Source organism: Artemia sp. Qi Xiang Cuo, chromosome 4 (assembly GCF_049724085.1).
Source record: "Artemia sp. Qi Xiang Cuo chromosome 4, ASM4972408v1, whole genome shotgun sequence".
NCBI classification, from domain to species: domain Eukaryota; kingdom Metazoa; phylum Arthropoda; class Branchiopoda; order Anostraca; family Artemiidae; genus Artemia; species Artemia sp. Qi Xiang Cuo.
The window spans coordinates 28,171,471-28,196,128 of NC_142797.1; the positions used below are offsets into that span (position 1 = coordinate 28,171,471).

General features: G+C 35.3%; 1 protein-coding gene across 1 annotated transcript in view; it reads left to right on the plus strand.

The window, feature by feature from the left end:
- Window positions 1-24,658, plus strand: part of LOC148952960 (uncharacterized) — a 205,338-nt gene that overhangs the window by 105,298 nt on the left and 75,382 nt on the right. The window contains exon 5 of the mRNA XM_089088205.1: window positions 760-922. Coding sequence (XP_088944331.1) covers window positions 760-922 — 163 coding nt within the window. The remainder of the gene's footprint in view (window positions 1-759; window positions 923-24,658) is intronic.

The window sequence follows — 24,658 nt, forward strand, 5'->3', positions numbered from 1 at the left end:
TTTTACGTTTTTGAGATTATAATTATGGATGATCATTGGAATTCGTATCATATCCCAAATTCTGTTATCATTTCTTGCTTGGTTCTTAGGACAAATCTTACGTCACCAGACTACCTTGCAGCCTCAGCAGAACTGTTCCTAGGGGGGGGGGGTTCTGGGTCTGATGTCCCAGGCGTCGTAGCTTGGGGGCTGCGGTTGGAAGATTGACAACTTTGATCAAATACTTCACTTTGATTCGGCTATTTTTGCTTATATTTGAGTTGGGAGGGGGCGCTGTAATTAATTTTACACTGGGCACCACATACCCTAAGAAGCGCTCTGATCCCTAGACTCAAAATTTCAGTGAAGTTATGCTAAAAAAAAAACAGAAAAGCTTTTTTTCCAATTGATGACGAAAATAAAAAAAAGGTGTTTTTGGGAAAATGGATTAACTTTAACCTTAAATTTTTTTAAAAACAATTTTTAGACTTAAGAAATGTTCGATTTTTTGTAGTCATAAAAGTCATTTTGAGCATTTTCAAATTATTTTTTATCCTTGCCCGAAAACTTCGTATTAATGGAACCTAAGCCCCATTGTGCTTGAGCTAGAACAATCGTTTAAAAAGATGCATAGATAAAAAAACACAGAAACAATTCAAATAAAATGCATAGAAGTCGCTTAAGAATCAGTTTTATTTGATTTTCCTGCTACATCGTGTATAAATATTCTTTGCATGTACAGCAAGCGTGTGAAGTTCATTAATGATTGTATACATCTAGAGCAAAAAAGCCAACTAAAGGCCTGAACGTCATATATTCAGCTTGGTTGTTTCATCTGGGTACAATTGAAATGGTTCTTTCTGGCATGAAGAACTTACATACAAACATTACTCTATCAGTTTTTAATGAAGAAACTCTATTTCAAGCAATTAATGATATGAAGGTAAGGCATGTTTTATCTAGTGTACGCAGTTGCTTATGTATGGTTTTAAAAGGCTCACTAAATCATAGTAAATTGAAATTCTGATTTAAATCTTTATTAGCTCTGCCCCTCGATACAACTCTATGTTTATTCTAAATTATAGTTTTGATAAAACTGCCTAATCAGAATGAGAAAAAAATAAAGACAAATTTGGTTTTAATTCTCTATATTGAACGTCCACTAAATTTTGTGCAAGGCAAAGGGTGTTTTTTTTATGGTTGAAATTTTTTTGGAAAAATAGGAAGGTAAGTTTTCGAGCCAAGATTAGAATATTGGAAGGTACAATGATGGCAGTTCCCAAGCATGGCTTTGATACGTGGGTGCTCTGAAAGACAGAAGAGGATTTATTGGATGTTTTCTAGATGAATTGTCTACAGATTGTTTTAGTTTCCCGTTTGATCGACCGCATTTCAAAGAGTAGGCTATAAAATGTGGTTCTGTACCACTTTCTTGTGCTAAAATGAGAGAAAGATTGAGATGGCTAGGCTGCGCTCTAAATGAAAGATTGCCAAAGATCGTCTTTTTTTGCCAACCACCTATAGCTTAGGGAAAAACAGGTCGTCCCTGAATCTGGCAGGAAGAGGTCGGAAGGAAGGATTTAATGGAAAATGGAACTGTGTAAAGAAGAAGGCTTTGAATAGACTGAGATGGATGAGGAGTATGCGTAGCTGTGTTGGCCTCGGGCACATTGTTTTAGATCATTCGTCAATGACCAGATGTAAAAGTTCTACCCTTTATTAAAGACTGTGCAAATCCTCCCTTATTCTCAGTGCATAACCCAAATGTACTATTTACATATAATCTTCCATAAGAGCATTGAATATTTAATTCACGCTGGTTCAAGGTTTAAAGCCATAGACCTTGTTATATCATCTATATCTGAGAATTTTTCTGCTTTATCTGAGGGCGTTTAGTAAAAGCAACTACAAAAACAGATCAAATTTACTTATTTGTTGTTCCAACTATTACGAAAACATCAATTGGAACGTAAAAGTCAGTTTTTAGTAGGTTTTAGTAACCTTTTATTTACCCTGGATTGCACTGAGCGATAGTTCTGAAGAATGAGCGATGATTGTCTAGGCTATCCACTCTTTCTCCTGGTATTTATCTATGTCCCAAACCATTGCCATACGTTCAAGCAATTTATAGAGCAATGATAGCTGCTACACAAATGAAAGGCCAATGTCCCTGTCACAAAACCCTCAAATTCTTACTTCTTTGGTGAAAGATCATAGTTCTCTGACTTTTACTTTTTGCATTTAGGCATCACTTGCTCAAGAACATTGGCTCCATTTTCGCCACCAGAAGAAGAGTGCCTTTAGACAGTTGCGTATTTAGGATTTCCGTTCGGGGGGCTGGCACCAGTTAAAAGCTACCGCAAGTCCATAAATTTACCAGCAAGTAATATAACGCTTCGTCAGGCGTCGGCTAATACTGCACCAACAAATAAAACGCAGGAACAGAAGTTGGATATGAAATACTGTAGCTCGAGGGTTCAGAAATCTCATATCGAGTTCTTCACATAGCTGCTCGAGATATGGGTAAAAGACCAAGTCTTTCTAAAAAAAAGATGTTTCTGAAGAGAAGAATCCCCGACGTAAGCGTCTTAGTATTCATGCGGTTTCCTCAACACTTTCACCTGTCTGGACTGCTTTTCCATAAAAAGAAGGAAAATCTGCTTCCACTAGCTATTTTAATACAGAATTTCATAGATCTTTATGTTCACAGTAATTAGGTAGATGCAAATTTCCTTTGGCAGAGAAACGGACACCCTTTTTCACGAGAATCAGAGGGGAAAAAAGCTGAACAAGATAATTGCTGCAACAAAGTAGTTGGCTTTTGCCATTAGACCTGAATTGGACTGGTTGCTCACAAAGAACAACGGCACGGAAAAGCTCTAGAAAAGTAAAAATATGCTACTATCATACCTTTCAACTCACAATATGCTACAAAAGTGAAAGTGGTTTTCCTTTTTCCTATGCGCCAGAGCAGAAGTTAGTGACTCAGTTCGTTTTTGGGAATAGGAAAAAAAGAACAACACAACTTCTTATAAGTATCCATATAGAATTTGAATTAAGTCCAACCTAAAGGTCTTCACCAGGGGAAGGTTTAAGCAATGCAAAGCACAATGTGTGTAATTGATAAATCGATACTGTTTTTTTATATCTGCTTGAGTGCCCTTGTACTAGCCGGACATGCTACTACCTCCATCAAAGCCAATTCCGACAAAATTTTCATGTCTAACCGAAACTCTAAACAGAGTATAATAATCCCCGTTGCAAGACCTATGCAAGACCAGTCAAGTCATTCACAGTCTTGAAAAAAACACAAAAAAAAACTTTTTTTTCAATTTGATGACCTTCATAGAAATAGACGACAAGAACAAGCTGTCTTATGAAGTAACATCACTCATATCATCAGCCAATTTTAAAAAACACTTTTCAATTTTCGTTCTATTCAAAATTGCGTCCAATATGCGTCCCGACTGACATTGCCTGCACTATCGACGACATCATTCTGCACTAGAGGAGATACACATTTCAGGCTTTAGCGGATGATTTCGAAATGTACCCACAATATTGTGTTTCTGCAATCCATCATCAATCACAGCAACCTTCTAAATAGGCTACCCCCTTTTCTCAACACTTTTTGTGAGGAGATCACCTTTTTCACAAAGATCCCGCAGGGCTAATTCACTAAAACCACAATAAAGAATAGCCAGGACAATTGATCTTAAAATTTCTCGGTTTTTAATCCTTTCCTTGTGGTCTTGCATTTTCAATGCTGGTCAATTGGAATGCTTTTTTCTTCTTTTATTTTGATGAACATTGTAGATTTTTTTTTTTACATCAATTACAATACGGTATTTCGTTATGAGAGCGAGAATATCTTTAAAGTCAGTATATAGCTTCGAGACTAAGCATCCAAGCATCTCATGTGAGCCTTTATTGGTCTCAGATTCGGCAAATATGAAGCAATGTTTATAGAATGCAACTTTTTGAAGGGCGAAACACCAACCATGAATACTTTTGGAGCCATGCACTTTGAAATCGACAACGTTTTGTCACTATATCCTCGAAACTCCGGTAACCTGTTTTTGAAAATTCATAGTCCTTTCCTGGCTTCCAGTGCCTACAGATTAAGTCCAACTTTTTTGCATCAGAAATCTGGTCACGGTTATCAAAGGACTCCAGACCTAGGTCAAGCAAGATGATTATGGGCGCAGTGACTGAGGTGTCTTCTGAATGCTGGTATATTTTATGATAAGGATTATTAATACTTTGGCTTAGAAGTTATTCTAATGTCCTTAGAAAATGTACTGCAAAAGCTGGTTGAACCCACAAATTTTTCAACTAAAGCATGTAAATGTTTTTCCGAGATTAAAACACAAAATAGAATATTTTTAATCAAATAACCAATAGGTATTTGCGTGACTCTGTTAATCAGCACTAGTACCGTTTTTTGTTAAAAACCGCCACAGGTCTTCCTTTTAAGTCCTCTTCCCTTTCTGCTAATTTGACTGTTTTATTAACGCAGGAGTTCTGACACCTTTCTCCTCAGATCATGACCAATAAAACACTGTATTAATATTCTTACTTTCCATTGAAATTCAATTATGTTTTATAACCTCGAATAACCTCCAAAATGGGTTTCCTATTCTATAGCCTCCAAAATGGGTTTTCAATTCTTGCAACATTCACGGCTGCAAAATTGTCAGACAAATTTCATATTTTATTTTATTCTTACATTAATTCAAAGAGGAGACGGGAAAAGTGACCTCAGAGTATCCGTTTTTCTTTCTTTAATGGCCCAAGGAGAAAGGGCTTCGTTTGAAAAATAGGAAATGAACCAAGGTTTCAGAAGATAGGGGGCAAAAAAAACACAACTATGGTTGTCCATCAATCTGTTCTTGCATATCCTGGGTCATCAAAAATCCTCTTCTCTTATTTAATTAAATAAAAAAAAACATATTTTTTTCAACTGAAAGTAAGGAGCAACATTAAAACTTAAATCAAACAGAAATTATTGCGTATATAAAGGGGGTTGCCCCTCTTCAATACCTCACTCTTTATGCTAAAGTTTGAACTTGGTTCCAATTCCTTAAGAATGATCCCTGAATCACAAAGGCCGTTTAATTAGAATAAATAGCTCTTTAGAAATTACTAAGAAAACTTTAGCGTAAAGAGCGAGGTATTGACGAGGGGGTCAACCCCCCTCACGTACGTAATAATTTCTGTTCATTTTAAGTTTTATTGTTGCTCCTTACTTTCAGTTGGATAAAACTTGTTTTGTTATTTAATTTATGATCGTTTTTTAAATAATGTTGCCAAATCTGAAAACCTCTTTATGGAAAATTCCCTTGCCCCATGAAAAATTTCTACATGAAATGATCCTACCACTTAACCCCTGCCCTAGAGCCCTTCCCCTACCAGAAAAAATCCTTCCTGAAAACATCTGTATACTTTCCAATAACTAATACTAGATGTAAATAATGGGCAAAGTTCATAACTTGCAGGCGTTCCCCCTGGGACTCTGGGGGATTAAGTCATCCTCAAAGACATCGTTATCAGATTTTTTGACTATGCTGAACAAAATTGGTATCTAAGAATTTTGATCGGGTTACTTTGGGAAAAATGAGTGTGGGAGGGGGGCTAGTTGCCCTCAAATTTTTTTGGTCACTTAATAAGGGCACTAGAACTTTTAAGCTTCCGTTCGAATAAGGCATCTCGCAATATTTTAGGACAACTGGGTGGATACGATCACCCCTGGAAAAAAAAAAAAAAAAAAAAAAAAAAAAAAAAATAAAGACGCATTCGTTATCTTTCTTCTTGCAAAAATTAAAAAATTCGACATTTTTGCAGATAGGAGCTTGAAACGTCTACAGTAGGGGTTTATAATACGCTGAATCTGATGGTGTGATTTTAATTAAGGTTCCATGACTTTTAAAGGATGTTTCCTCTTTTTTTCGAAAATAAGGCGAATATTCTCAGGCTCGTAACTTTTCATGGGTAAGGCAAAACTTGATGATACTTATATATTTGTAATCATCATAAAATTAGATTCTTTTGATGTATCTATTGGTATCAAAATTCCGTTTTTTAGAGTTTTGGTTACTATTGAGCTGGGTCGCTCCTTACTTACAGTTCGTTACCACGAACTATTTGAAGAGGATCTTATGGCACATATTGTTGGTTAAAACGAAAAAAAAATCGTGCGAGCTTTTTTTTTTCAGATAAAGTTTTGATATTAGAAAGTTAGCGATCATAAAGCAGCCACTTTAATTCTAATTCTAATATACGTTTTCATTTCACCACATCTTGTCCAAGAAGTTCAAAAATCTTTCTCTTTCTATACGTTTTGAATTTGAGTAAAAAAAAAAACCGAACTTCCGCTATGCAGTATAGCTTCTTCGATATACAAACCTACAGCGGCTGCTATGAATTTCGTCACTTCTCTAAGGTATAAAAGAAAGTTAGTGCATTGCTACGGGGGGTGATACCATTTTGACTAACCGTAACAAGCACTAAACGTCATAACATCTAAAAAGAAAATCCATCAGAACCACTAACCTTCATAAAATCTAAGAAAATTTATATGTTTATTTAATAGTAATAAGTATAAAATAGTTTAAAAACAAATTTTGGCTATATAACTAGTTTGAGGGGTTCTATCCATTTTCGGGCATACAAGGCCACACCCATTTCTAGGCCAATCAGAGAGCTACTATTTCTGCTGGGGCTGACGTCAGACCCATATTTCTAAGAATTTCAGCCTAGATTTATGCAGTAGCCCCAGGAGGTCTTAGAAACCACTCATAGCAACCACAACTAATATAAGGAAGGATTTTCAGTATAGTTGATATTAGTGTGAGAATAGTATTCGGTGAGAGAGAACAGTTTGACTATACTCGTTTTTTATTTTCCAAGACATATATCTGCAATAGTAAGTGGTATGTTTACACTATTAGAAGTTGATAGTGGCAGCAGCAGCAGCAATGATACAAGAGTGCCAAACATTGCAGTAGAAATTAAAAGAGGATCTCGACTTTGTCTTGAATTAATTAAAATAAAACTTTCCGAAAAATAAGTTTTTCAAAGAAAAGTAAAGGCCATTTTACGGCCTTTTCTAATGTACACTATTAGAAGTTGATAGTGGCAGCAGCAGCAGCAATGATACAACTTCTAATGTACACTATTAGAAGTTGATAGTGGCAGCAGCAGCAGCAATGATACGAGAGTGCCAAACATTGCAGTAGAAATTACAAGAGGATCTCGACTTTGTCTTGAATTAACTAAAATAAAACTTTCCGAAAAATAAGTTTTTCAAAGAAAAGTAAAGGCCATTTTACGGCCTTTTCTAATGTACACTATTAGAAGTTGATAGTGGCAGCAGCAGCAGCAATGATACAACTTCTAATGTACACTATTAGAAGTTGATAGTGGCAGCAGCAGCAGCAATGATACGAGAGTGCCAAACATTGCAGTAGAAATTACAAGAGGATCTCGACTTTGTCTTGAATTAATTAAAAAAGAAAATTTCCGAAAAATAAGTTTTTCAAAGAAAAGTAAAGGCCATTTTAAACTTAAGCTCAGCAGATACAAATACCTGTTAAAATTCCAACTCAAAACGACCAGAAATTACTATTAAAGAATAAATGAAACCCAAAACGAACAGAAATTAAATAAACAATCCTAGCAAAAACATACAACAAGTAATAATATAAATGAATAAATAGATCTTAAAGCGAGTAATGCTTAGATTCAATATGAAAATCAAGCTTAAAACGAATAAAAATATTTTCCTATTCAGGCATAGATGAAACTTAAAATAAACAGATATTAGATAAACAATTAACGCAAACAAACATACAATAAGCATTAATATAAATTAGTAAATAAATCTTTAAACGAGATAAACTTAATTTAAATACGCAAATCAAGCTACAAGCGAAAAAGAATCACTGCAAACCAGAGTTTGGGTATCACCTCCTTCTCTCATTATAAAAGTTACTGCGTCATTGGCGCTTTGCTGAAAACTAATTTTATGACAAATATTTTCTTATGTACTTAATATTGAAAATAAACATTGAAATTATAGTAACATTTTGAACTGATGAGCTTTCAGCAATTAATATCATTATACATCAAATATTCAGTTTAATTTATTAGCTCTTTTTAAAGTTGTTAAAGACAAATACAGTTTCACTACAAACAAGTGTTTGGATACTGCCTCCTTTCCTAATTGTAAATAAAAACCAAAAGCCCACTGCGTCATTGGCGCATAACTGAAAATGAATTATAATACAAATATCGTCTATTCCAGTTCTTACAGCCTTGAAAATAAAAATACAATTACATTGAGATAAATTCTTGAAGTGATGGATCTTTCAAAAATTAATATCATTATGCATCAAATATTCAATTTGATGTTGTTTATACTTTCTAAGACTATTAAAGACGCATTTAGTTTTCAGTAAAGCGTCAATGATGCAGTAGGTTTTAGACTTTTACAGTGAGAGAAGGAGGTCATACCCAAACTCTTGTTTGTAGTAATTTTTGTTCGTTTCAAGCATGATTTGTATATTCAATTTAAGTCTCACTCGTTTTAAGATTTATTTATTAATTTACATTAATATCTATTGTATGTTTGTTTGCATTGATTGTTTATTTAATTTTTGTTCGTTTTAAGTTTTATTTATGCTTCAATAGGAAATTTTTTTTCGTTTTAAGCTTGATTTTCATATTCAATCTAAGCATTACTCGCTTTCAGATCTATTTATTCATTTATATTATCACTTGTTGTATGTTTTTTCTATGATTGTTTATTTAATTTCTGTTCGGTTTTGGTTTCATTTATTCTTTAATAGTAATTTCTGGTCGTTTTGAGTTTGAATTTTAAGAGGTATTTGTATCTGCAGAGCTTAAGTTTAAAATGACCTTTATTTTTCTTTGAAAAATTAATTTTTCGGAAAGTTTTTTTTTAATTAGTTTTTGTTCGTTTTTGATTGCTAAAAATTTCAAGTTTTGAAAAAGTCCTTATTTCAAAATCAAATATAAAAAAAAATCAAATATTCATCATATATTCATTATATAAATGTATTTTCACTGCGATGAACTTCCCGAGGGCTAAAATTGGACAGAGATCGATGAGGTCGTTGATTATATACTTGCATGATTTTATCTAAATCATGAATAAAAGCAGCAGTATTTTTCAGGATACAATATCTCAAAATTAATATAAATTAATGGTTGAATCGTTCTTACCAATTGTTCGGCCAATGCAGCCTTTATCGGACTATGACTATGATAGAGCTTTGTATTATATTTCAATAGAACCTTTTCCACATGTGGATTAACAAATTTGCTACCACCATCACTTTGAATTTTTCTATAGCTATCTTGTTCAAGAGCACTTTCTAAGGCCCGAGCAACTTCAACACCTCTCTTTGATCGCAATGCAATAGCATATGCCGAGCGACTAAAGACACTGATTGCCACCAGAATATATTTGTAGGGTTTATTGTGACGTCTTTGAATCTCACCTAGAGTTAAAATATCTTCTTGCATTATATGCAGTGGGAAAAGGCTTCAGTTTGTCGATAATGATTGCCACGAACCCAATGATTTCAATGTAGAGTGTAACTCCGCTAATCTTCTAGATACTCTTTTGCATTTTTTAAAGTGTTGACACCGCCACTGCCAACGACTTTAGAAAGTGTTGTGGGGGAACTTAGACTTCCCACTTCACAAATATTTTCATAAACATGTTTTAAAACTTCATCAATTTTGAACACAAACATATAGTGTAATGACCGCTACCCTTTTAAGGATGGTTGTTGTGAGGGTGAGTTGATATCAATACGTCTCCACTTTTGTCTATCCACCACCGGTGCTATCAAATCATTGCTGCTGCTACTACTAGGAGTGCTAGTATTTTCCAAGATTGATTTCAAATCTTCTTCTTGTTCTTGTTCTTCTTCTTCTTTAAATGGTGTCGGTGTTGCTGTTAGAGGACTGGCACTACTACATTCCTTTGATTTCATTAGAATTTTCTTATTGCTAATAAGACTTTTGGGTAAGTTTGATGTATTTAGAAATCTGTATAGATTATTGCCAAATGATAAAAGTCCTTTACGATTTTTAACCATATTACAAATGAAATCAAGTAGATTATAAATTTTTCCCTGAATTATAATTCGTTTCCCTGCGCTATCGACTTGAACTTGACGATCATCACTTTCCAACATGAGATATTTTAATACTCTCTTAATCTGTTCACGAAATGTGTGTGGCAGTAGGTTCCCAATAGTTGTCACTATTGAATTCAACTCCTTCTCCCTTGATTGTATTGTTGCAAAAAACATACAACAAGTGATAATATAAATGAATAAATAGATCTGAAAGCGAGTAATACTTAGATTAAATATGAAAATCAAGCTTAAAACGAAAAAAAAATTTCCTATTGAAGCATAAATAAAACTTAAAACGAACAGAAATTAAATAAAAAATCAATGCAAACAAACATACAATAGATATTAATATAAATTAATAAATAAATCTTAAAACGAGTGAAACTTAAATTGAATATGCAAATCAAGCTTGAAACGAACAAAAATCACTACAAACAAGAGTTTGGATATGACCTCCTTCTCTCATTATAAAAGTTACTGCGTCATTGGCACTTTACTGAAAACCAATTTTATGAAAGATTTTTTCTTTTGTACTTAATATTGAAAATAAACATTGAAATTATAGTAACATTTTGAACTGATGAGCTTTGAGCAATTAATATCATTAATTGCTAATATACATCATGAATATTTGATAATATACATCAAATATTCAGTTTAATTTATTAGCTCTTTTTAAAGTTGTTAAAGACGAATATAGTTTCCCTACAAACAAGTGTTTGGATACTGCCTCCTTTCCAAACTGTAAATAAAAACCAAAAGCCCACTGCGTCATTGGCGCATAACTGAAAATGAATTATAATACAAATATCGTCTATTCCAGTTCTTACAGCCTTGAAAATAAAAATACAATTACATTGAGATAAATTCTTGAAGTGATGGATCTTTCAAAAATTAATATCATTATGCATCAAATATTCAATTTGATGTTGTTTATACTTTCTAAGACTATTAAAGACGCATTTAGTTTTCAGTAAAGCGTCAATGATGCAGTAGGTTTTAGACTTTTACAGTGAGAGAAGGAGGTCATACCCAAACTCTTGTTTGTAGTAATTTTTGTTCGTTTCAAGCATGATTTGTATATTCAATTTAAGTCTCACTCGTTTTAAGATTTATTTATCAATTTACATTGATATCTATTGTATGTTGGTTTGCATTGATTGTTTATTTAATTTCTTTTCGTCTTAAGTTTCATTTATGCTTCAATAAGAAATTTTTTTTTCGTTTTAAGCTTGATTTTCATATTCAATCTAAACATTAATCGCTTACAGATCTATTTATTCATTTATATTATTACTTGTTGTTTGTTTTTTTGCTATGATTGTTTATTGAATTTCTGCTCGTTTTGGATTTCATGTATTCTTTAATAGTAATTTCTGGTCGTTTTGAGTTTGAATTTTAAGAGGTATTTGTATCTGCAGAGCTTAAGTTTAAAATGACCTTTATTTTTCTTTGAAAAATTAATTTTTCGGAAAGTTTTTTTTTAATTAGTTTTTGTTCGTTTTTGATTGCTAAAAATTTCAAGTTTTGAAAAAGTCCTTATTTCAAAATCAAATATAAAAAAAAAATCAAATATTCATCATATATTCATTATATAAATGTATTTTCACTGCGATGAACTTCCCGAGGGCTAAAATTGGACAGAGATCGATGAGGTCGTTGATTATATACTTGCATGATTTTATCTAAATCATGAATAAAAGCAGCAGTATTTTTCAGGATACAATATCTCAAAATTAATATAAATTAATGGTTGAATCGTTCTTATCAATCGTTCGGCCAATGCAGCCTTTATCGGACTATGACGATAATAGAGCCTTGTATTATATTTCAACAGAACCTTTTCCACATGTGGATAAAAAAATTTGCTACCGCGATCACTTTGAATTTTTCTATATTAATCTTGTTCAAGAGCACTTTCTAAAGCCTGAGTAACTTCAACACCTCTCTTCGATCGCAATGCAATAGCATATGCCGAGCGACTAAAGACACTGATTGCCACCAGAATATATTTGTAGGGTTTATTGTGACGTCTTTGAATCTCACCTAGAGTTAAAATATCTTCTTGCATTATATGCAGTGGGAAAAGGCTTCAGTTTGTCGATAATGATTGCCACGAACCCTATGATTTCGATGTAGAGTGTAACTCCGCTAATCTTCTAGATACTGTTTTGCATTTTTTAAAGTGTTGAGATCGCCACTGACAACGATGACTTTAGAAAGTGTTGTGGGGGAACTTAGATTTCCCCCTTCACCAATATTTTCATAAACATGTTTTAAAACTTCATCCATTTTGAACGCAAACATATAGCGTAATGACCGCTACCCTTTTAAGGATGGTTGTTGTGAGGGTGAGTTGATATCAATACGTCTCCACTTTTGTCTATCCACCACCGGTGCTATCAAATCATTGCTGCTGCTACTACTAGGAGTGCTAGTATTTTCCAAGATTGATTTCAAATCTTCTTCTTGTTCTTGTTCTTCTTCTTCTTTAAATGGTGTCGGTGTTGCTGTTAGAGGACTGGCACTACTACATTCCTTTGATTTCATTAGAATTCGCTTATTGCCAATAAGACTTTTGGGTAAGTTCGATGTATTTAGAAATCTGTATAGGTTATTGTCAAATGATAAAATCCTTTACGATTTGTAACCAAATCAAAAATGAAATCAAGTAGATTATAACTTTTTCCTTGAATTATAATTCGTTTCCCTGCGCTATCGACTTGAACTTGACAATCATCACTTTCCAACATAAGTTATGTTAATACTCTTTTACTCTTTTCTCGATATGTGTGTTGCAGTAGGTTCCCAATAGTTGTCACTGTTGAATTCAGTTCCTTCTCCTTTGATTGTATTGTTGCAGAATCTTGAAGAGATGTTTCTTTTTTTGGAGGGGGGATCAATGAAACTTACATTGACGGGTCTCTCTCGATAGGGTTTATGTTTCTCCACGTGACGAAGTGCATCTTGAAGTGAAACTAGCTTTTTATCATTGGTTATGTTTTTATCTTTATTGATTTTGCTTAGATCCTCCTCAAACTGTCCAATTGGTGAAAGGACGGGTTCTATTGGGGTCAATTTGTAGGGTTTAGCCATCTAGAAAAATCTGTTTACAAGTCCTTATTGCGATTACTGGCAGTAAAACTGTAAAAAAGCTACCGCCCGCTTGAAGGAAACGTTTTTCTTTTAAAATCTTTTCATTTGTTTTTGCAAGCCAAGGCACGTACAGTGGAACGATGTTGCTTTGTCTTCTGTCTAGCACCTTCAGGTAACTGTAAATTACCCTCGGTTAAATTTAAAAAAGTACAGATATTAGATTAATAAATTCTTTGTCAACACTATGTTTGAGTATGGCCTTCCTAAGTGGTGGTTTTGAAGTGCTTAGAACGGAAAATAAGTGTCTATTTTCATGTGGTTTCTTCAGTGTCATGATGGCAACTAATAGCATTTTTTACTGTTCACCGGAAGATATACGGTAATTTCATTGTCGAAAATATCTGTGACAACACGCAAATCCTCGGGTGTATTCTGATTAAGATCCAACATAATGTAGCCGTAGGGTTCATTTGTTGCCTGACAGTACACTGAAAGTAGAAATTTTGGAGCATCGGAATATATTTGTTTACTGAGAGTTATTAGAGAACTTGAATCACGAACAACCCTGTAGATAATATATTAGGTACAGTTCAAAGCAAGGGTTCTCATACACTTGCTGTGATGAAACAGATTTTGTAGAACTAGGATTATGGAAATGTGTTCATGATGTGAGTGAACATTGAACAGCAGTAGCATTTCTTGAGACCATTATTGAATGGATTCAGCTAAATCATCAATATTACGCCAAGCGTCTTGCTCAATACTATTGAAGAAATCAAATCCTCGTATGAGTTGTACCAGCATAGAATAAGTAGCAACAATGGTATTCATTGGGTCATTTAACTCTTGCCAAACGTTAAAATAAAAATAGATTTTATTCGGTTTTTCCAAAAAATTTTTATTACAATTTTTAATTATTTTAGCTAAAAGAGTTATTTTCCCCGACATTAACGGACCACAGAAAAAACGATCTGAATGGTGTTTTAAATTGATACATACTGCTGTTGATGCAGTTGGACTATAACTAACTGTAAAACATACTTGTCTAATGAATGGACAATAATAATAATTTCACCTAGTCAGCAATAGCAGGAACAGAAGTCTACCTAGTACTAGGTATTCAATAAAAAACAGAACATAACAACAGCTTGGAATCATTTTTTCTTTTATTAGCTTTTTTTTACAACAATCAATAAAGACAGCAAGAACATAACAGAACAGCAACAATTTAAAAATCATATTTCCTTTGATTAGCAACACTTTTCTTACAACAACGAAAACAAGTATTTAAAATATTGCATACACTTAATATCACTTCAGTAGCTGCAGCAGCAGCAGCAGCAGCACATTTGAATATTTATGTGCTAAGAGAATAGAACAGGAAAAATCAACACTATTTACAACATTTAAAAGATGAGAATCCCCCCACACCCTGGGGGCCAGAGGCCAGACCGGGCCGGGGCTGGAAAGCACGGCTCCCACCCCGGAGAGGGTCAAAAGTCAGGGCTGGAAAGCGTGGGGGAGGCCCGCTGTGGTGGGGCCCAGGGCCGGGCCAAAAAAAATGAATATAATTCTGTCTTGTATGCAATAACACCTAAATTATATTCGAATGGAATATATATTAGAGAGAAATCATTGTCCTCCACCCACCACCCACCAAGTAGTAGTATTTTTGAATTTATTGTAATTTATCCAGATCGATTTGTTTTCTATAATCCATACATTCAACTCGATCTGAAATACGGTAGTGTCCATGGGGGAGTATCCTCACACTATCCTCACGTACATAGACCTTATCGGATATGCATGACATGGCATTATTTTCTACTCTAACAGTATAGTTATTAAATTGTAGAGAACGAATTGCCATTACTTTTACTCTTGGCACTAACCTACTTTCCACACAGTTTCTATAGAAATTGGTGTCGAAATTATTTTTTACATAGTGTGTAGGAACACCTTTGCTCACTTGTTTCGTATCCTTATTGTGTGTTTCCACACAGTGTACTTTCTATCTGGGGAACACCCCTTTGGATATTAAATCGCTCCCCGTCTCCGACTTTTACATCATCAACTGATTTGGGGCCTGGTGTTTCACCAACTCAGGATAGAGGCTCTCATCCCAATTTATAAAATCCTTATGAGAGCTAATGCGTACGCCTTTTTCCAAATCGTTCAATAAATTCTCAGTTTTAACTTTTAACAGGATTGAATCCGTGTCTCCATAATACACTTGAACTTCCCCCTCCCTTGGTTATTGTACCTTACACGGAATAACAACATTAGTGTCTTCGAAATTTCCAGTGCCGAACTGCCACCCGCGACATTTTTATTCAGAACGACATTTCTTTTTTTTCTGTGTAGAAGAACCATATTCGAGTCCTGTAGAGCTGTTTTGTACGCTTTCACACATTTTCCCAAAGACTGAATTTAAAATAAGTTTATAGATTTCTTTTTCAACTTTACTTTTTGCCTGTGAACGTTTACTGAAAAATAAACGCTTTTAAATAGGGTTTCTGATCAAATTGCAGGGCTCTGTGTATCTTTTTAATCCTGAAACCATTGGTCACCATCCACCGTCATAGTACATGTTGAACAACGATATTCTGTTTCGGTTCCAGATCTGCAATTATTTTCTGCTTGGAGGGGGTCCAATGCATGCCCATATCTTCGACCAAAGACAAATTGTATGGACTCAAAGAGTCCTTGGTCACAGGTCTATTTACACACAAAAAAACAACATCCTTTACGGAATCGCGGAGCTCCATTGGTATGACACCGTCAATTCAAAAAAAATCCTTGGGGACCATTTTCCTCGACAATGTGAATGTTGAAAAAATCCGAGGCACAAAGATTTTCAAGCCATTTGTAATTGCCAAACAGTAAACAGTAGCGAGACATTGCCGAGTAGTACAGAGAATTCATGTCTAGAAAAACAGTATTGGATTTTACACCGTCGAAAGAGTTCTGTCCAGTTGGATAAAGTTGTAATGACGTGGTCCCCGTGAAAAAATATCCCCCCTCAGAGATCTTTCTACAAATAAGTGTTTGTCCACATGGGTGATCAAACCTATTTTTAGAAATAAATACTGATACCCTACTGATTTTTAGAAATAAATCCATCACCAGGTGTTGAGTTGAAAAATAATAGCCAATGTCCAAGCCCAATTCTGAATAGATTTGGTCTGTGTTCTTGCAGACAATATCTATAAGAATTAAAACATCACTTGCCAAGTACATTTTACAATAATCCCATCTGTTTTTACAGTCCCCCGTATCCCAAACCCTCTTTGCAAATTCATAGTCATCGGCAGTTAACTGACTATCGGTAAGTGAATTATAAAATGCTTCAATGCGGGGAAGTTTCTCCTCACTTTACCTCGCGCTCGAGTAGTAATAATCATACGCATATATGCCTTTGCAAGCTATTAAATCATATATTTCATTGTCTTGAAAGCGCTGTTTAAACAGATGGAAACTATCAAAATTGTCACTTTTCTGCACTTGAATTAATTGGCTAAGATATTTGGGAAAAAATTATATGAATCTAAAAAACGGATTTTATTCCAGCAAATATGCCCATTGTCCAATTTTTCCACTTGAATTCTAAGAGCAACAGTGCCTCAGCTGGTTTGGGTATAATATTATACGTAAGTGACTTATCTACCCAGGCGTTATCTACAACTCCCTCCCTGTGAATACATGCCAATCCAGGTAAACAAAAATTTCAAGACATAATTTGAATTGTGGATAAAAACCTGTATAAAGTACTGTTGACTTACGTTTACATTGAACGATTGATGTGCCACGCCATGAAAGTTACTACCCCCTGACTATATTTCCTGCAATAAATCATCATGATCACGGACTTTCCCCTTCCCCTTAGCCCTTTTTACCCTAGTCCCTTTCCCCTTAGTCCCCTTTTCAAATACCTCTTTACATACCCAACATACTTAAATATTTTTATTTGCCAAGCAATCCTCGGGTGAGAGAATCATGGGATAATGTTTGTGTTGCAACCGGGAGATGGTCTTATTTGCTGTGACGATTAATTTAGTCAAAATTTAGTCAGGCTGTGACCATACAATCATTCTCTTCCAATGTCTCAACTATTTCTAACATGGCATAAGAGACTGCAACAGCTTGATGCTCTTTGATTTGATTTGAATTTTGTGGATCGTTCCTATCTGTGAGTTTAGCCTCGCAGTTCAAACTGATTTTATCACTTTGCATAAGTGTGTTTTGATAATTTCTATACAATAAAATTGCGCAATCACCAGTGACTGTATCCACAGACTGATAGCCATGCCGTTTACAGTGTTTCATGTGATTTTGCAACTTTAATTCAGTCCAAAATTTAGACAAACACATTGGACAATAGTATCGCACCCCAAGTGTCTTTCCCTCCCCCAGAAACCTACTAAAATCAATAATTGGATTACAATATCCAATTGAATCAGGTTCAGTAGGTGGTGTGTACAACAACCAAACCCAGTGCTTCACTGATTCAATCGATGGAGCTTTTAGTGGAAATGTCACTCCCTTCTTACTAGTACGCACTCCCTGGTCAAATTCCGTTTCATATTGTAGCACTGTAACACCAATCTTTAAATACACGTTTTCCCGTTCAAATGTATCTATTCCTTTGAGTGTTACAGAAAATTTACTTGTTAAACAATTGAAATCTACTAGGGGGAAATCTGATCCCTCCTTCCCATTGGCATCCCAATTGTCCAAATTTCTCTTAGTAGCATTATTTTGTAGAGGTCGGAAAGCCGATATAAGAAATGCGTACATGAAACACTTTTGCCCTTACTCGAAATAAATTCGTTGCACGCCCTTGCACCCTTATAAATCAGGAGTATATTTTAAAACTATTGATCTCTCAGACGCCCCTCCCACCCCTCCTCTTAAAATAAAATCTTTTTTAAATTTGCATATAATTACACATATATTTTCAACAAATAAAACCACATAACCACTAACCTTCTCATTATAAGTGTCCAATTTAGTGAAAACACTGTTTACTCATTCCATAAAAACATTCTCAAAATTTCCCAACTGTGGGTGAAAGGCTAGCAATCCAGTGGGCACGAAATGGCAATAGACTTCATCGTGATTTTCATTTAAATAGAATATTTTTAATGCTAGTGAGGCCTTTATGCTGTTTCGACCTCCCCACACCTGAATTTGGTGTTCAAGAAATGCTCGAAGCTTCTCTGCATATGTATGGATAATATTTATTGGGTCAGTTATAATATTCCCCGCCATTAAAAGGATTATTATTAAAAGGATCTCCAAATATGGCTGTATAAACATCTATTGTATTCAAGAAAGAATTTGTTAACTAAAATTCTGGTAGTGCTGGTGGGATTGGTAAATCTTCATCACCACCACCACCCACTCCACTTTGTTTAACCTCATAACTAAGGTTTGATCATTGAGTGAAATCCCCTAGCTCGCTTACCATAGCTTCGAGCGTCTTCGGAATATGAGAATCAGACTAAGCGAATTTATTTTCATCTTCTTCAATCAAATTAGGTTGAAATTGGGTTATGTTCGTTAAACCTGTGGGGGGAGGGATCTCATTTAACTCTCTGGTAAAATTATCTAAAATTTGTGAAGTTTTAAAGCTTAGCCAACCCAAATCGCCCTCTGACATACCTTGATCTGGCTGGACTGAACCAAATTCTTTGCCTTGTTCAACTGTACTAGGGGCTACATCGCAAGAATTGTTAACATCACTAAAATATTGTCTTAAAAAGTTATCTGACCAATCGGGGTCATCATTAATGTTAGAAAGTGTATTTTATAAACTATCACTACCACCACCATAACACTCCCATAAGAATTTACTATATCGTTCAAGATCAATATCGTCAACAGCTGGTGTTTCAGTGACATGATTGTCATGAAACTCTTTTGGCGGTTCAATTAAAGCTGTCTTCTCAATGAGGTCATGTAATTCTTGACATGTTACATGAGGCGAAGGAGGTAGTGACGATATGTCATCCGTTATAACCTATAAGGAAAATAGCTTATTTTCAAAGTGCCTAAATAGCCCTTACTTTATGAGAGTCGAAAAATGTATAAAACAGTTTTACTCTGATCATGACTATAGTAAAAAATAAAGTATTTTGGAATTAAATCCACATTTTTAAATCTAGGTATATACTTTGAGCTTCATGACTTCAACTTTTCACATACATAATCCATTTTTATTTTATTGGAACATTTTATAAGTAATTTTGCATCTTTTTTGCTCAATGGAAATACTTTTCAAATATCAAATTCCTATAAGCAAAATAACGATTCTTAGATGAAAACAATTTACTTTAAAAAAAACATTTGTATGCTAATAGGTCACTGTCGACCCCAATCCCCCTTCCCCAAACGTAAATTGAATTATAATACTTATAAATTTGCTATAACTTTCCTAGTTTTCATAGAGAATTATCTACTAGAAAGAAAAATAATAAAAGCAGCTCATGCACCGCTCTCACTAAAACAGTGAAAATCACAACATGCAACATACTTAATAGCAGCACTATTTTGCAATAAATAGCCAAAAATTTGCAATGTTCATAGTTTTCTAATGTACTCAAAATGGAAAACAAATATCATATGAAAACATTCATCATAAGAACCATCTATCCCCATTCCCCATCTCACAATTGATATGATTTACTCTATAAAATTTGACTGGATTAAAAAAAAGTTTTTTTTTCTGTGAAACCATTTCTGTCATAATTCATAAGGATTTAGCAAAGGCGGATGTACTTCAAAGGACTCAATAATTACCACCCTTTTATCGGGGAGATTAAATCACTCTGTAGTCTTAGTGTCAAAAAGGATTTATTTCATTAAAAAAATGTATCATTAATGACTGGTAGCCTTTTTTCGAGAAATATCAATAAAATCTAAACTTACATTAATCACATCTACATATTGCGAGGACATCGATTTCATTGCTACTTCACATTCCTGAATGCAGGGTCGTGCGTTAGGAGTGATGTCATACTAGCCGTTAATGGATGGTGGGGCATATAAAATTACAGAAGATCGTGTCCTGTTTACATTTTCCATCCCTGCCTTCTTTTCTGGAGGAGGTATGCATTCTTCAAAATTGTCCTTAACAAGAAATTAAATTATAGTTGTGGTTTTCATGTAGAGTAAAAGACGTAAGGAAAAAGCCAAACAAATGTCAATGAAAAAACCGAGTCAATGAAAAACAGAAGAAAAAGACTAAAATCAGGAATTAAGGGAGATAAAATTGACAAATTTAGATAGTTTGGTAGGCTACGGACTCATAATATAACCTTCCGAATGTTATACGCTCTAGAAACGATGGAATTTAAATACATACAGAATTAACAGTTAACGATGTTATACCTCTCATCCCCCAATGTGCAAATATAAAGCCCAAATTTCTTTCTCAACTACTATATTTTCATCCTATTTTATTTCATTTGCCAAACTTGACTTCTTTCATGTGTCGGATATAATGAATATGTACCAAATTTCATTCAGAAAAAGCCTTTAGAACAGAATGATACAAAAAAGAAGCATTAATATAGCATTAATATCTTGTAGATATTATAGAAATTATGTTTCTAAAAACAGAATTAAGGCTATAACCTAGAATTAAGGGGGATAAATTTCATTTTTAGCTAGGCTAGTCTAGGCTACAAACCCCATCATATAACCTTCAAAATGCTATAAACTCTAGAAACAAGGACTCTAGAAAACTCTAGTTATAAAAGGCTTGTTAACACTGTCCCCGTATATAAGCTTAAAATTAGATAAATAAGCTTGTTAACACGCACATCCTCAGCTTATAGGCTTAAAATTTACATCAAGCAACATTTTCATTGCTAGCTAGCTAGGCTAGCCTACGCCCCCCCCCCCAATATATTAGTTCAGAGTTCATAGTGAATGTATCTGTCATAAATTGGATATTATCAAACCAGTAAGCTTTTTCAGTGAATTATAATACCAGTGAAGCTATTGGATTTCGCAATATTTGTCAAAGGATTATAGTTCCTGACCTATGATAAAACCTTTACTTAATCTACTAACTTAGTTTCTGGACATTTATTTATATTTTGTAAAAGTGGTATGAATTTGATATTTTTTCACTGATAATATTGGAGGTTAGCCATCAAGCAGTTTGATTTCAAATAAATAGGACATCTGAAATTAAGAGACATTTACACTACAATTGAGGTGGGGAAAGAAAAGTGAGCAGAGGGGGGGGGGGGTGGAGAATTGTTAGCAATAGCCGTGGAACCCGCTGGGCTCGCCCCTTAAATTGCGCGGACAAGGTAGACAGCCTTCAACGCTTCACTTACTTTTCTTGCAAGGTAACCACCAGAAAAATATTGAATATATAGTTCAACCCTTAAATATCTGCCTAGATTTCGATATTATTAATTATCAAAGAAATTGGTGAATGTATTTTGGACTTAATCCAAATTAATGAAATGAAAACTGTGCTGGTATTGAACCCAGTTTTAAACTTTGTCTCTCGATGCATGACAAAGGGAATTAAGACGGATATTTTCTTTAACAATGGAATAGAGTTTTTCGATCATGCCAGTATTTTGGAAGCCAAAAAACTGCTGGGGACTTACTATGATGGTGAACTTGGATATGACGAACGATTACGCGAATGCAAAAAAGACTGTGATAACTTGACGGATATCGCAAAAGTCATATGGCGCTGTGCTAAGGACGGTAAAGAGCTTCCGACTATCGTTATTCTCGAACCGGAGTCTGTTCCCACTTGTGGTGACGAAATTGCAGTCTGTATTACTACCAAAGTGAACGAAATGACGAGAAAAATGGACAGTGAGCTGCAACAGTTTTCCCGCAAGTTAGATACTCTGAACAATGGTTTGAAAATTATTGCTGATTCCAAGAATCAGCCTACAGCCTCCTCGTCAGTATCTAAAACACCAAATATGGAAAAACAGCTATTCTCGGTTGTCGTGAAAAATATGCTTCCTGAGTTAGACGATCCAGGAAAGCGTAAGGACTGTATAACAATCTTGGCACCGGGTGGTACAACATTAGCGGATGCAGTGCTCAGGCGGAGAAATAAGGAATGGCAACTGTCAGTCTCTTCGAAGCAGGCCGCAGAAAAAGTCTCGGCTGCCCTCAAAAGTAGCCATAAAATTGACAATCAACTTGTTAATTCCAAGTTCATCGGTATAGTGAAACGTCTTCCCAGCAACGTGACGGAGGACCTTCTGAAAAATTTGTCAAAAGACTGTGAAAAAGCAATCAAGTGCGGCAATTCGCAAGCGTTTAAAATGTATTACCCCTCTAAAAGTGCATTGTCCGCTGCCTTAATGAACCCGATTAAAATTGGTTTCGAACTATTCCGTCTAGAAGAATTCTGCTTTTTGCCTCGAAGGTGTTATCGGTTCCATCGTGTGGGGCACATTGCGGCAGACTGTATGGAAGCTAAAACTTGTAGCGGCTGTGGAGATACTGGCCACACAAGCTCCCCTGAAAACCCTTGTCAAAATCCTACTTGGTGCCTGAATTGTAATTCGACTAGGCACACATGTTATTACTATGCCTGTCCTGATAACAGAAAAAACTTGAAAGATGGATCACGCTCCCAAAATGTGTAATATTCTGTCTTGGAATATAAATGGGAAAGCACTTGAGAAAACAGTTCTGCTTGATACTATGAGCCTAACGAATGAAGTAATTTGTATACAAGAGCACCTGCTTTCCGAAGACAATACTAACCTGCTCAAGTTCTCAAGATCACTCTAGTGTTTTATTCGGCCAGCTGCACGTGTGAAATCCCGATGTCTGCCATATGGTGGCTTAGCCACTTTGGAGAGAAAGTCTCTTCAGGCTGAACTTTTAGCATCAAGTAAACACTTCATCGCTGTTAAAGTTCGCGATACTGTTATAATAAACGTTTATATTCCAACTAATTATAGATCTTGCCTCTCGAACAGCAAGTTCACGGGTGCATGTACTCAGTTAAGCCGTTTCGTGAAGGCTCAAATTCCTGAGAATACAAAAGTTCTATTAATAGGGGACTTCAACTGTGACCTACTTAATATCGAATCTGAAAGGACTCAAATCGTTATAGGTTCCCTTCCTGATCAGTTAAATGTCGCTGATAAGGACAAAGCTTACACATTTATCAGTGTTGCCAACACCGTCTCAAATCTTGACCATGTGTTAACGGACTTCCCGGTGAGTGACGAAGAAAAAGTTGCAGCTGATGGTTCTTACTCTGACCATTTGTCTTTCTCATTGTCAATAACACTGGACTGTCCAAAGTTGTCGGGTCTGTGCAAATCCCAATTGAGAGTATACAGTGACTGGAAACAAGTTTCGAATGATCTCTTCGCGGCTACTTCTGGGGATATCCTGAGTAAAATAAAAGTTCCCTTCCATCTGCTGCAGAGAAATACAAACTCGTATTGCAGTGAAAGTGAAATACGTCTGCAGATAAACATGTACTGTGCAGAAATATCGCATGCTCCGAGTATCGCGGAGAATGTAGCAGTTCCTCTGAAGCATATCCGTAATAGATCACAGGTGAAAGGGTGGTCTAGAAATCCGGAGCTAGCGGCGGCTTGTGCGTCGGCAAAGCTATGGCTGAAAATTTGACATGATAGCGGGAAGCCACGAAGTGGAATAGTGAACGAGATTCGAATCCATACTAAACGAAAGTTCAATAAATCGTTACATGCCCACCGTGCAACCCTCAAAGAAAATTTTGTGTAAAAGCTCAGTAAGTATCCAAACCTTATTTGGTCGCTTCGGTCTAAGCCTGAAGAAGCCAAGCCTACGTCTAATATTTCTGCTAGTCAGTGGAGTGCTTACTTTTAGTCCGAGTTCAAAGCGCCTGATCCAGTTCTGCAGTCTAATTACGAGAATGAGCTGGCTTCTATGCTTACCGACACCTTCGACGATTTCTCAGTGTCACCGGTCACAATTTGCCAGGCCGTTAAAAAGCTGAAAAAGGTATACTCAAAAGGCTGCGATAGTATTTGTGCTCTACATATTTCTTTAGGAGGTTATGTTCTTCACCATCACATTGCCCTTCTGTTTCAGCTGATTTTGACACAAGGGATAGTCCCGAGTTGCTTTAGTCTGGGTATGGTTATACCAATAATAAAGAAGGGGAAGCCAGCCGAACAGCCTTGTTCGTATCGGCCAGTAACGATATCTTTAGTATTTTGTAAACTATTCGAGATTGTTTTGTTTGATTAGATTTATGATAAGTGTGAGATGCCTCCACACCAGTTTGGTTTTCGAAAAGGCCTCGGGTGCACCCATGTACTTTATCTTCTTGCTAACATATTACTTGGTGCTCATCTCTCGCGAGAAACTTTGATCTTAGGTCAGTATGATGTCAAGAGAGCTTTTGACTC